We start from the raw sequence: 19,273 nt of genomic DNA, 5'->3' as shown, positions 1-19,273 counted from the left end.
CTAATACAGAAATAGTGTCACAGTGTCTTTTGCAAGAAATGTCTTTTAGGTTTTCTAGATTTTCAGTTCAAATGAGGGACATATACATCCTAAGAAATCTTAGTTATTTGGAGCTTTTTAAGAACCCTAAACAAATTAACTGGTTTCCAGACAACTGCAGTGTCTGACCACAGGAAAAAATTACCACTGTCTTTTCCATCCAAAATGAATAGCATTTTGATACCATGCCACTCTGACCAATAGTTAGTATGTTCTTGCCAATAATGCAGTTACATTTAAAATTACATTTCTCAAATGGGGATTTAATAAGATAATATAAAGTATCTATTAAAAATCAATTGATACATAATAAAATATGTATAATGCCTATGTATAGCAAACACATATATACTCAAAACTTCTTACCCTAAGTCCCAGAGGTTTAGTGGTTGTGTTGTTTTTAACATAGTAATAGTTCTTACCTAGAGTGCTTAATTCTATTCTTTCTCTTCCACTTTTGACAAGCCAGACCTGAATCCAAATGTCTTTTCATGGAGTTTTGTTAAAGGTTTATTTTGTGTTTTGCTTCAAGCAGAATTCAATTAAATTCAACACCTATTTAGAGCACATTGATTATGTTCTGGTTCTAACTGGAAGCTACGGGAGATAAAGTATATGGTCTTGAGCATGTAGAGTAGACATTCTTACATTGGTAAAATTTGTTCAGGAAAGGAGAGAACACCACTCACAATGTAACTCCATCTCCTAAGTGTCAAGGGGAATACTACACCTACCCTACCATATATCCCACAGGGTTTCATTGAAGGAATAGTACAGATGCAGGTAGGTGAAGTCCAAGCCTATATAAGTATGGGGAAGACTATATTATTTTGTATGACAGGTGTAGGGATAGCACAATTTCTATTTCCTATTCCTTGGAAATAACATTTCCTTCAGGCTTGGTACCATTGAGAAGACTAGTCCTCATGCCTGGAATGCACTACGCACTGACTTCTGCCTCTTAGAATCCCTGTCTATATGCTTAGCTCAGCTTAAATGCCACTGTGTACATGAGACCTTTGTTGACATTCCTTCCCCTCTCCAGCTCCTAGAGGCCTCCCTCAAACTGTTTTCTCTTTCATTTACAAATATGGTGACTGTTGTTTTCCCAGTTAGAAGGGTAGCTCCTTAAGAACAACACATTCAGTTCCTGTCTTTACATCCTCAGGAAGACAGGTGGCACAATAGATAGAGTGCTGGCCTTGAAGTTAGGAAGACTCCTTTTCCTGAGTTCAAATCTGGCCTCAGATGTTATCTGTGTGATGCTGGGCAAATCACTTAACCTCATTTGCCTCAGTCTCCTCATGTATAAAATGAACTGGGGAAGGAAATGTCAAACCACTCTAGCATCTTTGACAAGAAAACCCTAAATGGCTCACAAAGAGGCAGACAGAACTGACAAACAACTGAACAAAAACTTTTGAATCCTCAGGGTCTAGTAAAGTACCTTCTTCATCATGAGTGTATAATAATCACATAATTGATAAACTGATAGAAAATATAAATGTATGAGGTTTTTTCAAATAAAAATTAAATATTTTATAATAAAAAATAGCCTGGAAATGACATTTTATTTAAGGCACTCCACAGCTACACATGTAAAATTTACAAAACCACTATTAGAATCTGATCTTTCTGAAGGCAGAGGCTGTTTTCTGCCACCCTCCCCTTCCCCCCTTTATAATCCTTGCACATATCAAAGTGTTGGCATGGAGTGCTTGGTGACTGATTGACATCAAGAGCAAGGTACTCAACAACAATAAAATTTGTTTACATTACCATGTGCAGAAGCACATTCTCTTCAGAAAATAAGGAAATAGAATGTTTCCTAAACACATTCCTCATAAACCATTTTCATTCATCATTTAGGATCTTTGAAACTATTAAAATATTTCAAATTTCAAAAAGAATGGGGGGAGTGGAGTGTGAGTCTTAAAAGAACAAAAAAATCAGATGGTTAGCAGAATAGCTTAAATATAAAACAGTATATTAATCTTGGATTATGGTTATTCCCCCTGACCTCCAGTCAGGCCAGCATCATTGTTTCAGTTAAGTAAAGATTTTTAAAAAGTAACCGTCAAAGCATTTAGACTTTACAATTAAAGTCCTAGCTCTTATGCTAGTCTCACCAAAAATAAACTGATTGGTGTTGTTTAAAAGGGTGATTTATTTGAAGTGGTGTGAACCCAACAAGCAGTTATGTTAGTTTCTAGGAACAAGAGAGAGACTAAGTAGAAGTAGACTAAACAAAGTAAAAGTGACCTTGAGCTATTGAAGAAAAATGTAAAATATAAGCAAAATGTTTAGATAAGAGAGTACAACTCATATTTGTAAAGGATAATATTTTGGCCAATTGTGGGTGTTATTCACAACAACAACAAAATTCTAGGGATTTAAATGTTCTTTTAAATGTTTCAGTAACTTTTCCTTTTACTTCTTTATATAACATAAACTCCATAATAATAGGCCAGTTATTGTGTCATTATGGATTCAACCAGGGGTAGTAGAGTGAGCTCTGGATGTATAGCTGAAGTACTCAAGCACTTATGGGACTTTGAGAAAGGAATTTTACCTTTTTGTCAGCCATGATGTCAGGAATTTTCCCCAAATTCACTGCATCTACTTGAGAATTAATTTATTTTTAATCCAGGCCTACGCCTTCATTGCTGTAAAGAAATACTGGGACAAAAAGCCTCTCCACTGATGCAGATTAGGAATTCGTGTATAAATTAACATCTTAGAGAATAGTTTGAAATTACTTGGTTGCAGAGAGGCAAGAATTAAACCCAGATCTTGCTAACTCCACAGTCAGCTCTCTACTAACTAATACGCTTCCTCTTCTTCAAGGAGTTTACAATCTAGAGTTTAGTGACACAACCTAAAATTCCATGTCTTTAGGCTTTACTTAAACTCTAATTTTCTTATTCTTGCTGTTTTGTACTCTTGGCCCCTAATAGTTCGAACCTAAATATGGGCATGTAGGATCTTGGGAGCCTAGATATGTGTGACAGAAGAAGGATACTTCTGTACACCCAGGTTCCAATCAGTGTTGTTGCTGCTGTTTGTTTCTTAGGTCCTAGGACCCAGTTAGTGTTATTGTTGTCTAGTTGTGTATGACTCTCTGTGAAAGAATTTGGCGTTTTCTTGGCAAAGATACAGGAATGGCTTACCATTTCCTTCTCCAGCTCATATTACAGATGAGGAAACTGAGGAAAACAGGGTTAAGAAACTCGCCCAGGCTCACACAGCTAGTATCTGAAGCCAATTTTTTTCCTGATTCCAAGCCCAGAGCTCTATGTAATGTACCCACTAATTGATGTAAGAATGATGAATATTTCTGAAGTGGTGACATTGTTTGAATTTGTACTGACTATTCCACTGGGCTAGATCTAACTGAAATACTTTACAAAATTATAACTCCAAATAGTGAGAACTCAAATTCATTTGACCACCTGAGGAGGAGGGAATTATTTCTTATTTACACTATTTGGGAGCTAGCTGTACTCAAATAGAGGTTTCCCCCCCCCCATCCCAGTAGAATTATGATGGCATTTATAGTGATGTTCAGACAATGCAAGACCACCTTTATCCACAGTGTTGGATTAATTGTGCACAAGGTCCTGGGCAAGGTGTTAATTCTTATTGTTAATTGATTAGAGCAATAAAATAGATATAGAAAATATGATCACTACCCTTGAATAGTTTTCCTTCCATCTAAAGAGTCTGGGCAAGTCATGTTTAAAAACAAATAAACATGGGGGCATCTAGGTGGCGCAGTGGATAAAGCACCAACCTTGGATTCAGGAGGACCTGAGTTCAAATCTGGATACAGACACATGACACTGACTAGCTATGTGACCCTGGGCAAGTCGCTTAACCATCATTGCTAAAAATAAAAATAAACAGGGCAGCTAGGTGGCACAGTGGATAGAGCACCAGCCCTGTATTCAGGAGGACCTGAGTTCAAATCTAGTCTCAGATACTTGACACTTACTAGCTGTGTGACCCTGGGCAAGTCACTTAACCCTCATTGCCCTGAAAAACAAAACAAAACAACAAATAAATAACAACAAAAACAGGCAGTTCTAATAAAATGTGATTAAAGAAATACCAATTAATAGGTAAGGAATGAGGTGATGCAAGCCCTGAGAGAATCAAAGTCTGTTTGGATTACATGATTATTCTTTTGAAAAGGAAAATATTCTATAAACTATGCATTAATAGGAGAGACATAATGGAGTTCATTTACTTCTGACATTCTAAGGCCACAGAGACTTTCTTTCCAGCTAGTCTACTTCAAAGTTTACTTTTAATTTTAAAGTCATGTGGATAAAATAAAAGTACTACATAGGAGGCAACATTACTCCGACACTTTATTCCATATGTTTAATTCCTTTTGTGGGTCAATGGGGGTTAAGTGACTTGCCCAGGGTCACACAGCTAGTAAATGTCAAGTGTCTGAGACTGGATTTGAACTCAGGTCCTCCTGAATAGGGCTGGTGCTCTATCCACTGCACCACCTAGATGCCCCCTCCATATGCTTATTCCAAGAATAATGTTTGTCCATTCAGTGAGTGTCACAAAACTTTAAAACGTTCAAATGAGAAATACTGAACTTGGAACAGGCAGTATTTTTAATTACATATAATAGATATCACTTGTTACAAAAAGAATCTCAAATTCCATTTCCACAAACAATGCATGGCACTGAAGGTAATAAAGATTGTTTTTGCTTTGTTTTCTTTTCTTTTCTTTTGAACAGGGCTCCTCCTCCGCTGGGGTGGATCTATACTTTATGCTCATGGAAGAATAAGTAACAGGGTGGACTAGAAACCATAGTTCTCTTATACTTGGGTTTAGGACAGGAAAGGCTGCTAGAAGGAACATCTTTTAGCAACCAGGATAAGCAAGCATTTGAGTCATTTAAGGTTACCCCCCTACAAGCTGAGGATAATATATTTTCAGGTCATTGATCTATATTTTAAAAATAAATTATCAATATATTTCTTGAACCCTTTACAGAAATACTTCTAAAGCCTTACTAGAACAAGTAAACTAATAAGGTATACAATCATAACAAAGAGATTCCATCCTCTTAATTTGGAGTACATTTAAAATCAAGACCCAGCTCATGCTTTTAAATAGTAATGAAGATCTATTCCTATCAGATATTGTATCTGATTTCTTAAAAATTGGGCCCCATCATGACGACCAGTTTTCAATGAGATGCTTTGATGGTTTTCTTTCTTTCACTGATATGACAACTTAATTCTCTGAACCAAAACTCAGAACTTGGTCTGACAGAGGTGCTTTCTTGTGAATAATAAAGGTGGTCTTACAAGGTGATTTCTTGTGTCAATAAAAGCATATTCTCTTTTTTTGAAATCAGAACTGTGTCAGAAAGTCTGGGATGCTATGGTAAGCTCAACCAACCACGTAGTTTTTGAGAAGATGTCAAAGTACTGGCATGAAGAAGAAACTCAGTCTCTTTAGTCAATATTTAAAATCCTTCCAACTTGGTGTCTACTAAGTATAATTCAAGAGTCAACACCTACCATTCCCTCTCCTCTCACAAAAAACCAAAACAAAAAAATAGCCAAACTCTTTGTTCAAGGAAACTCCCATTTTCAGTCTTTATCATTCAATAATTCTTTCCTTTATTTAAAATTTTGAGTTCCAAATTTTATCCCTCTCTCATTCCCTCCCTTCCAAGTGCTGGCCATGAACTAGCTATAGGTTATACATGTGCAATTATGTAAATCATTACCACATTAGTAATTTTATACAAAAAGACTCAAGTGAAAAAAAAAAGAAAGTACAAAAGAGCATGCTTCAGTATGTGCTCAATCAACAATAGTTCTTTCTCTGGAGGTGGATAGCATGCTTTATCATTAGTCCTTTGGACATTCAGTACCTCTTCAAAACCATAGTTACAAGACACTCAACATAGTCCAATGACCAAAGTGGCTTCAGACTGAAGATATGACAAAGAGTGATGTTTTATGTTCATATTACTTCAGGTTCTCTTTTTATTCACTAGTGCTACAGCTTTAAGCAGAATTCTAAACACAGATAACTGTTTCTCAAGTACCCAAACCATCTGGCAAATATTGCTTAACTAGAAGAAGAGTTTCATATCTTATTAAGGCTTTCTGTCAATCACAGGGTTCATGAATCTCCTAGTCACTACTGGGGGTGATATTTGCAATAATATTACATTCAAGTAAATAAGTTGGTGACCTATGCTGGATCTCCCATTAGAAATCAGGTGTAACCTAAGATAATGCGGGCAACAAAGTCACACATACTTTGTAGCTCTGACTCCATCTACTTTAATGAGTTTTTGGATTATAAGATAATAATGTTTCAGCCACATTCTAATTAATACCACAATTAAATATTTTCTCTGATTTCCAAGAAAATAACTTTTCTCTCTTTGGTAGGATATCAATTTGCCTCAAATAAAATTCATCCCATAATTTGCCGATATTTACTCAAAGGATTAGTGAGCTACTGCTACTGAACAGATCCTTGTCTGCTCATTAACATTCATGACCAAGAATCCTTCTGGTAGGGTTGGTTTCAGCGGCTGATAGAGCAATACTTAAAAGAAATTGGCTTGTCTGTGAAACAGCTGCTCAGTGAAGCTACCATGCAAGGGAATTGGTGATAATAAGATGATAATATTACAACTACACTGGGAGCATAATATATTCTAAGCTACTTTGAAGTATATGGTAGGGATCTAAGAATTAGAACAAGATTGGTTGTCCATTGGAGCAGACATGAAGCCACTGATTAGCCTCTTGCACACACATTTTAAAACAGTCCTGTCAAATACCAGAGCACAGAAATAATTCAACCCTGCAAAAATACATCTCCTTCATGCACTTTGTTTCAAGAACCCTCAAATGTGGACCAGGCTTCCCAACATTGGCAAATGCAGGAAGTGAGGAATTTCTAAAACTTCTCGATGACTCTGACAAAGCATATCCCTCCTTAGTGTCTGATTCCTATTTTTGGAAAAGCTTCCCTTTGGGAAAAAATGCCCAGATTCCTTTCCAAGGTTAGTGAGATTGTTTTACTGTGTAACTACTGTTCATTTTAGCACCTTCAGCTTTCTAAGGGGATGTCCTTTGAATTAAAAGTTTGTCAAAGAGGTGGGAACAAAACAAACTTAAGAGTAAGCATTTAGCTCCAGTAACCACCTGACAAATTACTTCCTAAGAAGATTATCACAATTATATTGAATAAATACATTTGACTCTTGGTCATCTGCACTAAGAGGAGGAGGTAGATACACAGCTAATCTAAACATCATTTTTCTTTGGTCTTGAAATACATTATGAGATTTGCGGGTGGAAACAGTGAGGGTGGAGCAAGTTGGAGATCATCCAGTCCAACGTCATTTTACAGATGAAGAAACTGAGGTCAAATGAAGGAAATACTTAGTTTTCTTTGTTCTAGAATAATTAGTCCCTGAGAAAGGTAATGGGGATACAGGAATGACACTCTAGCAAAAGCAGCTCCCTATTTGCTTTTCAACCATACTCAAATTTATTTGGATTTCTGGAGCAGGGAATATAGCTACTATATGTTCTTTGTCTGGGATTAAAAGAGTTCTACAGAAAATCTGCATGTTAGTCTGTAACAGTCACATGACAAACCTTGTTTTGTATCAACACCAACAAAAGACCCAAAGACTCAGAGGGATCATTTGGTACAACCTGCCCTGCCCCACCCTGTTGTTGTTTTTAATAAATGAGGAAACTCACGTCCTTCAATTTCCAAATTATTTATTTATATGCTTTGTAAATATGGAGCATGTATTTTAAAAACCTGGAAGATTACAGTAATCTATAGGTAACAACTTATATTTCTTTATTCTAGAATAATCTTATTCACTGTAAAATTGGGTCATATTTTAAAGAGAGCATTCTGTCATCTTCCTCTCTACCTTATAAGAATGAGAAATGATATTTAACAAGGAAACATAAGCAGGGCTTTCATAGTACCAAAGCCATAGCACTGATATAAATTACTGCTATATTCAGGATGGTGGATATTTTGAGGGTGTTACTACAGAATATGTTTTTCATAAGAATGGAAATTACTTTTCAACATTTTTTTTATTTTGCTTTTAAAAATGCACTCCCTGCCAAAATCTCTGGACAAATGTATGACATTAAAATACATAAATAAGAACCAGGAAGGAATATAAAGTCATAAAATAGAGAAGGACACACTAAAGAAACAACTTTATGTGATACTTCAAATGTGAATAAACAAGAACTCCATCAAATCAGAAGGGAGAGCAATTTCTAAACGAAAAGTCCCCTCACCAAAATGTTTCTCTCTGGGGTATTCAACTTCCATAAATATGCATAGGGAGAAAGTTGGTAGTGTAGAACACCATGATAACATAAGGCTTCATAAGTTAATAAGAATGAATATTCACTAATCATTCATACATTAATAATTCTACAGTGAAGCCTATTTTCATTTAAAATATATGCAGTCTTCCATCTTGCAGTATTTTTGCCTTTTTCTGGTGTCTTAACTGAATTCATTACTTACTACTTGAGCAAAATGATTGAAATAATGATTTCCAATAAAAGAAATAATACCTTGACTTTAAATATTTCTAAGTCTATATAAAAACTAAATAAGAAAAAATTTTCTGTATATAGATGACTTCAACTAAATCACCCCATTCAGAAATATGGCATACAATGAACTGATCAGTCCTACAATGGGCTCATATTGGCTTTGAGTAAGTAAATTAAACTCTGTTGGCTTCAGTTTCCCCACCTTTACAATAGGACAGATCCAGGTTATCAACTATTTAGAAGAGGGCCTACTTTTTTTTTTTTATTTCCATGAAGCCTATAGATCCCAGTGGCAGGTGGGAGGACAGTTGGTCCTGATTAGGAATCTCCTGTGATGAAGAGGTTAGGGAGTGTGTTTTCCAGTTACATTGTTTATCCTTTGAGTATGTCACAATAAAATCCAGAATATTTGTTACATTTTGTACTAGGAGAGTCTGCTACCTTCGCCAACTCTCATATCCTCAAAGGAGGATGACATCAAGAGTCTCAAAGGTTATTAGTCCAAAAAAGCACTAGAGCAGATACTACCCATTCCTACCAGTTTAAGATTTTTACTCAGAAAGTCTGGAGTTCAAGTCTGGTGATTGTTTTTATATATGTTTTTTTTCTAAGAACAGCAAAATCATCACCAGATATGCATATATGATTCCAGTGGTGTGTTAGAGTTAACTCCAAGTGACTACAGAAGTAATTGTTAAATTTTTGATGTGCAAATTTATACCTTGGAAATTAGAAAAAGCTACAACTCAGAGCTTGATTTATTGCTTTGCTTATTGCCTAGACTTCAGAAAAGGATAATGAAAATGTTCATGCAGATTAAACTTAAAAATGCCACGTATATATTTTTTCTAAACAGCCAGTTGTTGAACATTTACCAGCATAATGAATATATATACATACATGCATACATGCATGCATACATACATACAAATGGAGAGAGACAGAGATATAGAAAAATAGAAAGATAAAAATAGATACATCTATATCTATTGGCAGTGGGAAGGTAGATGAGCCATGAGGACATAGCAATTCTGTTACTTATTCATTCAGCAATCATTTACAAATCAACTACTATTTGTGAGCAACTACATTCAACCCCTGGACAGAATGACAAAATGAAAAATACCTTATTCCCTCAATCTGCGTCTGTGAAGTGATTCCTCATATCAAGTAAATCACAGATCTTCTAAGTATTGACTCAGTTGGTGGCCTAGAATTACTGGACAGGATAGAGTAAAGTAAAGGGTGCAATCTTATTCTTTTAAGATTTAATTGTGCTGGGGCAGCTAGGTGGTGCAGTGGATAAAAGCACCAGCCCTGGATTCAGTAGTACCTGAGTTCAAATCCAGCCTCAGACACTTGACACTTGACACTTACTAGCTGTGTGACCCTGGACAAGTCACTTAACTCCCATTGCCCCACCAAAAAAAAAAAAAAGATTTAATTGGGCTAATTCTTCCAGGTGCACATGGTCCTATTCCAACCTTTTCTTCCCCTCCCAATCTGCTTTCCTGGTTCACTTCTGAGAAGTATAGCTAAGAGCTCAACTGATACATTAGTGTGCAGATCTTTTTTTTTTTTTTTTTTAGTGAGGCAATTGGGGTTAAGTGACTTGCCCAGAGTCACACAGCTAGTAAGTGTTAAGTGTCTGAAGCCAGATTTGAACTCAGGTCTTCCTGACTCCAGGGCCGGTGCTCTATCCACTGTGCCACCTAGCTGCCCCTAGTGTGCAGATCTTTTAAGGCTATCAGACAAAAGATGCAAGAGAAGGTCTCTGCTTTTTGGCTTGAGAAGTGTGTTGTTGAATAATGAGAGCTAGAAGTGAAGACTTAGGAAGGCAGAATAAAACACTTGGAATTTTGCCATCGCTGAGAATATACATGCTATATTACCTAGACATTAAATAGATACCACCTCTCAGTAAAGTTTTGGTGAAGGGAAGGGGGTGGGAGACACAGATGGGTAAGGGAAAAGAATTCAAATTATAACATTTTCAGCTTCCTAACTATTGCCATTAATCTTTGTTATTTAAAGAAGTACATCTGAAACTTGTCAAACTGATAGTATTTTAACTATAAGGGGATATGAACATTTTAAAAATCTTATTTATTAAAACTGTTAATCTTATTATAAGCTTTGAGCTCTAACAGAGAACACTGGTAAATGTACATAAACTGATAAGCAAATCAGAATATTAACGAGTATTTGTTGTATAATACTATCCCATTGTGAGGGAAAAGAAGGTGAAGTACCCTTTAGGTTTCAAAGAAGATAACCAAGTATTATTCAGACATGTTGTTTTCTTATAAATATTTACATACATTGTTCTTCCTTCCCTATTTCTTCTGGCATATCTATTCAGAAAATGAGAGATAATTTTTCCCCTCTGGAAAAAGAGGGAATAAGACTTGATTATGTCTCTAGGTATTCTAGATCCTGTATATCTACAAGGATACTGATTGAAAAAGCAAACATTCATATATGGCTGAAAATCTAGCAAACTAAAACAATGCATGCTCCATATGTTAAATCTTTCTAAAATACCCCATTGCAGAGCATTTTATCTTTTTTCAGGCCCCTAAGAAAGTTTCATGTGTAAGAAGTGTATTTAATAATAATTATAAAATAATAACAATAATAATTGAAATACTAATGCAAAGCATAAATATAATTAATGGTGATGCTACTATTTCCAAAACAATCAAAGGCCTTTATAGTGTCATCAGTTACACCCAAGTCAACACAAAGAAGTAATCTAAGAATCCAGAACCCCTATCTTGGATTTTGGTAGATTTCCCCCTAAATATCCCCCTTAACAATTTGATGCCTATTAATGAATTCAATAAGGAAACTAGAAAAAAAGAAAATAATACAAAACATTTGCTGTACTGGTAAATATACTGTTTCTGACAATTTCTTGACTTTTTTTTAAAAATGGGGTCATCAAATGCTTGATTTTCATAATAGTATACACATATACACACATATATACATATATATATGTACACACATACATATACACATATATATATACACATACACATACACATACACACAGGCAGACAGACAGGCACTAAGAGAGCACATATTTCTAATACCACTACATTTGCCAACTAGAATGGGTCCACCAGGAAAACAATTACATGAGAAGACCTCTATAATCATACATATAAACTCTTAATTTTCTCTTCCTAATTCCATTGTCTCCCAAGCAAATCTAATTACAATGAAATGATCTCTTAAGAGAGAACTTCACAGGACTTGTAACTAATGCTATTTTGAAAAGAAGCCCAATCGGTGTCCTGTCAAGTTGATTGACTGAATGCCCCTAAGTAGTCCAATACTTAAAACATAGGGGGGGGGGGGAGAGAGAGAGAGAGAGAGAGAGAGAGAGAGAGAGAGAGAGAGAGAGAGAGAGAGAGAGAGGAGAGCAGAGCTAGAGAAAGAGGGTTCTTAGATCAAAATATCACAGCAGAATTATAAATTGTCAGTCTAGGGCAATTAAAAGGCATGGTCTTGGAAACAGAAGTGGTTTTTTTTTGTTTCATGCTTGATGGATATATGTATTTGTTAAAAGAAAGGGTGAAATCCTTCCTAAAAAGCTTTAGTTCCTTCACTATTCATCTTTTGTTTATAACAATTTGATATTTTTCCCACTATGGCTACTTCTCTGACATTATTTCAATATGGTTTTGCAGTTGTACTACATGAAATAAAGGAAAAATATTTTTGAGAGACACAACCTCAGTAGTTAGTTCTTGGCAGCCAAAAATTCACCCTATATTTGTATAATCACAAACAGGGTATCTCAAGTTGAAGTGACATATCATCTATAACCAGAACTACAGGAGTGTCTTTCTCTATGTCAAAAGATGGTGTTAAGTAATGAATAGATCACCATAGACTCATTTAAGGAAACTGCATGAAAATCACCTTTGTTTACCATATACAGATATACTTTCTTATATGTTTGTTCATAGAGAAAATCATGCATAGGAAAAGAGAGGGAAAGAATAGTGGAAGTACAGGAAAATCTAGAGAAGATTTCTCCATAAATCATCAGATATAATAAAATCCAACACTTCTATCTCCTAATAGGCAGCCCAATCCATGATCATGAAATGCTGCATGGACCTGCCTTTTAATGACTTTATCAGAGTGCCAATATGAAAGAAATCAGTTTTCCACAATAAAAAAGATGAAATTTTATTAATTTACTCAACAAAGAAAAAGGACCCTTAGGCAGAAAATATATTTGCTAAGCACTGACAGTAGGAGCTGAAAGAAATGAATGGCAGCTCTTTTAACTTTGGGCTTCTTGCCCATAGCACTGATATTGCTGCAAGATACCAGGATGTTCCCTGAAACATGGTAATGGTTATCAAAATTTGCAAGTCGATTTAGAAAAAACCTTTACAAGATAAAATATTTTTGAGTTATTAAAATTCCATATTTTCTGGAAAAGACTTAAACAAATATAATAATTTAGGCTCCAATAAGTGTTAAAAAACCTACTCTGTTAAAATTTTAGTATTTTCTTCAGTAATGCTATGATGAGAAAGCATGATGTAGTTGCCTTGATGTTAATTACTTTCTCTTCTGATTTTTAATATAGAATATTTACTTTAAAATGAGCATGGAAATGAAGATGGCTTAACAATCGGAATTCAAAAGAGGGCTCAAACCTGATACCGTAAATCCTACTCTTGAATCATAACATGTTATTACTGAGAGACCTCTTGAAATGTGGGGCATCTCAAGCACAAGGTGCTCAAACCCTAAATCAAAGAAGGGAACCATTTAGGTTTAGGTTTACCATTACCATTACCATTAAATACAATACAGCCATATAGGATGGGGCAAGTAGCTGAGGAAGGCAAGGGAACTAAAGTATGATGACTACAAATAGTCTTTCCAGGCACTTTTAGGACTGCGGTTCTCAATAATTTTAATTACAAAAATGCATGCTCTTTTTATATGTTATTTACATTTCAAAGGGACCTCTGAACTCTGTGTTAGCTTTAGCCAGGCCAGTGCAAAGCCAATTATTCAACAAAATGTATCAAACTTATTTGTTTCCTAAGATTACTTTAAAATGATATGCCTTCATTGAGAAAATAATGTAAACAGAGAATGGACTAGACTGTATTATCAACTCTTGATATATCCCAGCAGGACAATTATGTCAAAGTTATGTCTATCCCAAATGGAATCACACAAGTTTAAATATTATTTTGACCAATGCAGTAATTTCTTGACACTCAAATTTCTTGTGCTTGTAACACAATATCATTTCTTTTGATTCTCAATAGCTTTCTCCACCCCCTAAAAGTATGTATGCTTATTATTTTGAATGATATTTTTGTTGAAATTAATTTTATTTACAGGAATTTAACGCAACTTCATTTAAGCTAATTTAAGAAAGTTCATTATGTAATAAAATAAATTCTGGGACTTACTGCAATATAATGGATACTACATTCTATTCAGAATATATTTTTAAGACTATGAGCCACTCAAAGTCACAATTTCTGTGTTAGCTTACTTTTCTCACAATGACACCTTATATAAACTCTGTTCAAAAGGAAAATGTTGCTTTTCTTATGAAATAACCATGATTAGAAAATATTCAAGATTGACGTCAATGTTTTTATTGTCAAATACCATGTGTAAGTTAGGGAGATTCTTTCATATAAGAAAGGGAAAACAAATTTCAAGAGATGCAACAGGAGGAACCTTGGGAATATTTCACCTACCATCAAATTTCTTGTGCCTTGACACAAAGGTGGTACGCACAAAATGGCTTGTCTCTTCTACAAGATTTTCAAACTCCAGTTTGCTTTGTTGGCTCAGTTTATCCTCCATTTCTGTGGTGCAGCATGTGTATTCCTGAGGGCAGATTCTCAAGTGTTCCCCTAGAATGAGAAGATAAAATAGTAGCATGTGATCAAAAGTATTGTAGGAGACTCTTAGGAAGGCATTTCTCCATCACCGCTTTGAAGTATCATGGTACTATTCCATCAGAATCTTCCAAATACTGGCGCAAATTACACCCTCACTTTACCAAGGGGAAAAACCAATTTTTCTTTGGTGTAGTCCAAGTTGCTGGCCATGTAAATGGAGGTGTATTAAGAGAACTAAAAAGATTACTGTTTGTCTTTCTGTTTTCACTTTAAGTGTTCTGAATATTTGGTGGTAGGACTAGTGGTAAGGTCTCAGATAACCTTGACTTTTAAAGCTCAAGTTAGAAGATATTTCAGTGATATTGCCAAAGTCTGTTTAACAAGCAAGGGTAAGAATGTAAAATGATATTTCCCTGCTCTCACTTTCTGCCTGTCTGTTTGAATACAGTCAATATTCTCTCTGTACAAGTGAGTATATTTTTAATGGCAGGTCTTCAGTCCTATACTTTCTCCTGGTCGACATTTCTTGTCAGACACAGAGAAAGCTCTCCTGAAAGAAGAAATTCACTGAAGGGTTTAATTAATGCTTATGTTATATGGAAATGCAATGTAAAAGGTAATGAAAGCCTGTTATTTAATTCAACAGATTTATCTCTTGATGTACCATGCCAGTTCTTTTGACAATATTGCTTTCTTCAGTGCTATTTGCAAGGGGAAGCCAATTCTTTACCTCATGAAATTAAAATGGTCTGTTATTACATGAAATGTGAATTTCCAATTGATGCAGCACTGTTAGTGTCAAAAATATTTAGCATGGGCTGTGGGGAAGAAGGAAAACCCACCCAAACTCTGGAGAAATAAAACCGACAAGTTCCCTTGTGATTAAAGTCACTCATAAAACATTGAAAACATTAATAGTAAGTGTTTGATGCTGTGATGAAAATTCATTTATACTATTTAACAGTACCAATAAAATAACTTGCAGTGCCCTAATATCAAATACTGACTATCTCATATCTCTCCCACCTGTGTTGTTGTAAACCTCTGAGTATAAGAACACTCCAAAGTGCCTATGTATGGATATTAACGTGTGCCCTTGTATATTTCAAAGAAGTGGAAGGGGTGGGAAAATATATCCAAAACCAAAATCCAATAAAGGGAAAGAAAATTCTGCTACTGAGAGAATTGTCTAATGTTGTTTCTGGGCTACTGACTACCATTCTTCAAAATTCATGGAGTGGAGGATAGGAAAGAGAAGAAAGTTTTAAGAATCAGAAATAAGGGACTTTAAGCTTATCTTTTTAAATGGCAAAGACAAAAATATTACAAATTCTAGTCCATCTTTAACATAGGGATGATACTAGTGTAAAATCAATTCATCTAGAAGAATATATGATATTGCAAAGTAACAAATATGACAGTTTTGAGAAAACTGTCATAATCACTTCATTTTATTCTAGAATTAAGTTAATCCGATTAGGAGAAGCCAATATTGGAAATTCAGTAATGCTTTCTATTTTGTTACATATGACTTTCTCAAATGTGTGTGTATAATTTACTATATTAGCACAAGAATATAAAATAACATTTTATAAAAGCTACATATGGACCAGGCTTGTATAAAGTGCAAGACATGGCCTATAATCAATGTTAGTTTTCAGGCTTTCCATATATTTTTCTTCTTTTATAAGAACTAATATGTAGACTTTCACTAAGTCCTTCACAATTTCTCTCACATCCACTTCCTTCTGTTAATCCATAAGTTTACAAACCTGATTCAGATCCTCCTCATATTTTACCCACGATGTTGACAGTAGCCTGTGTTCTAGTCTCCCTGACTCAAGTCTCTTCCTCCTCTCCAATCTTTTTTCACCACAGAAGCCAAATTGATATTCCTGAAGTCCAATTTTGATTTCATTCCCTATTCATTCTTTTCCCGTGTTTCCTTCTATTTTCTAGGACAATATAAAAATCCCTCTGTTTGGCTTTTAAAATCCTTTCTAATCTGACTATAACTTACCTTCCACTCTCCTTCACGCACCCTACGTTCCAGCCCAAAAGATCTAATTGATGTTTTCCATACACAAAATTCTATCTCCCATTTCTACAACATTGCATAGGTTGTCCCTCATGCCTGGAATGCATTCTGTGATGATTAAAAACGTTAAAGAGACATAGTTTCTGGGTTATTTAATAATTTGATTAATAAAGCCAGCAGGGTATTAATAAAATAATGGATATTTGGCCATATCTTTTAAGCCAAAGAACCCTAATGGTGGTAGAGTCACAGTTTAAGTGCCCTCTGAAGAGAAGGTATTCCCAAGGAGTGCCTACTCAACTCTGATTGGTTCATCAAATGGGAGGTGGGATATGTGACTTAGGTCATTCAAATCTTGGTCAAAGTAGCATCAATTTCTATACAATCTATCATGATAATAAGGAGAATCAACATTTCCCAATACCTGCCAGAGCAAATACAATGAGCAGGAATGCACCAATTTGTCTAGATTTAGAATTTCTTTTACTGTCTGATTAGTTCTTAGCCAGGGTAAATCTCTAAGAGGGATTGTTCAAATGGGTTGGTTTCTGGATGAGTATGTAGAAAAGAAGAAAACAATTGGCCCTAAAATACTAATTAGTTATTAAATATAAAAGAATAATGTAAATTTATCATAACTCCCTACTTATCTCCTTTTAGCATTTCCACCTGTCTCTTGGAAGCTTAGGTCAAGCATCATTCCCTAAATGAGGTCTATCTTAATTCCCCACCTCCCTAATTGCTAATGACATCTTTCTAAAATTGCTTTGCATTTGATTTTTAATCACTGTATTTTTTTAAAAAGTAAAATTTAACTTTATCTTTCTGGGTAAAGCTGTTTTCCCCAAATAGAATATAAGTTCCTTGAAGGCAAAGTTTCTAACTTGTTGTCTTTGAATGAATGAATAGTCCAATATTTTGTGTTAAAATTGAAATTGACAACTGGAGAGGCTGTAGAAGGAACACCCCAGGAACATTTTAAAATAAACCATATTTGTTCTTTGCATTTTGTGTTAAGCCACTTAAAGACAAAAAGGGGTAGCAAGAAAAGATGGATTTCTCAAGATCTTTGAAGTGTTATAAGAAAGCAAATACTATTTACACTCATAATATTTCCACCAACACATGTGCATACTTTAAAAAATATATATTGTTAACACTATACACATATTCTCTCTTCAAAAATGTTCATTTCAAGATGGCGGAGGAAAGGCAGTGAGCTTTCAAACTCATGACACGATTGCTCCAAAAAACATCCACATAATGCCATAGGACAGTTCCTGGAGCAGCAAAATCCACAGAAGAATGTGCTGAAATCATCTTCCAACCAAGGACAGCTTGGAAGGTCAGAAGGAGGGAGCTACTGTTCTGAGACAGGAGTGGAGCTCAAACCCACAGTCACCTTGACATAGATCCAGTCCCAGGAAGGCCTCTCCAGAGAAAGAGACCCCCTAGAGCCTCTGAAGCATCTGAACACCAGTGTCATCTGGAACTAAGCACACAGACTGGTGAGAGGGCTAAGCTCTTGTAAGGGGGCAGATTACAGGGGTCTGTTGGTGCTGAGGCAGAACTTGTATTTTTCACCCCTGCTGGGAACCAGGAGGCAGGCTTGAGTAGTAGTGGCACAGGTGGGGGAGGTGCACAGGCTCGTCTGAGTTGACAACCACAGCACACAAAGCAGGTTGATTAACAAGTTGGTCTGGAGTCATCTCCAGATGAGTGAAGGGGCCAGATGAGTAAAGAATCTGTTCCTCCTTAAATCATAGCACCCGGGAACTCCTGAAGCTTGGGATAGTGCAGCCTGGAAACAGTGCCCCACTTTAAGGAGCTAAATGGCAAGTAAAAGAAAGGCAAGATGAGTAGACAGAGAAAGGTGAGGACCATAGAAAGTTTCTTTAGTGACAAGGAAGATTGAGGTATACCCTCAGAGGAAGATGTCAACTTAAGGGCCCCAATATCTAAAACTTCCAAAAAAATATGAATTGGTCTAGGCCATAGAGGTTCTGAAAAAGGACTTTGAAGACAAAGTTAGAGAAGTAGAGGAAAAAATGGAAAGAGAAATGAGGGTAATGCAAGAAAGACATGAGAAAAAAGTCAACAGCTTGAAAAGCCAAATTGGCCAAATGGAAAAGGAGGTACAAAAGCCCTCTGATGAAAATAATTGCCTAAGAATTAGGATTGAACAAATGGAAGCTAGTGACATTATGAGAAAACAAGACAAAATAAAGCAAATCCAAATGAATAAAAAATAGAGGGCAATGTGAAATATCTTCTTGGAAATACTGCTAACCTGAAAAATAGGTCCAGGAGAGATCATTTGAAAATTATTGGTCTACCTGAAAACGATGATCAAGGAAAGAGCTTAGATATCATCTTCCAAGAAATTGTCAGGGAAAACTGCCCTGATATTCTGGAAGCAGAAGGTAAAATAGAAATTGAAAGAATCTACCAATCACCACCTGAAAGAGATCCAAAAAGGAAAACTCCTAGGAATATTATAGCCAAATTCTAGAGCTCTCAGGTCAATGAAAAAATATTGCAAGCTGCCAAAAAGAAAGAATTCAAATTCTGTGGAGCCCCAGTCAGGATAGCACAAGATCTAGAAGTTTCAACATTAAAGGATCGAAGGACATGGAATATGATATTCCAGAGGGCAAAGGAATTGGGATTACAACCAAGTATCA

The 19,273-nt window shown here is 35.6% G+C and overlaps 1 protein-coding gene across 2 annotated transcripts in view; it reads right to left on the bottom strand.

Moving 5' to 3' along the window:
• GPC6 (glypican 6) overlaps positions 1-19,273 on the bottom strand; it is a 1,316,661-nt gene that overhangs the window by 956,261 nt on the left and 341,127 nt on the right. For both annotated transcript variants that reach the window (XM_043996632.1, XM_043996633.1), the window contains exon 2: positions 14,405-14,563. In XM_043996632.1, the coding sequence (XP_043852567.1) occupies positions 14,405-14,563 (159 nt within the window). The remainder of the gene's footprint in view (positions 1-14,404; positions 14,564-19,273) is intronic.

Source organism: Dromiciops gliroides, chromosome 3 (assembly GCF_019393635.1).
Source record: "Dromiciops gliroides isolate mDroGli1 chromosome 3, mDroGli1.pri, whole genome shotgun sequence".
NCBI lineage: Eukaryota > Metazoa > Chordata > Mammalia > Microbiotheria > Microbiotheriidae > Dromiciops > Dromiciops gliroides.
This window is presented reverse-complemented; position numbering and strand designations above follow the sequence as displayed.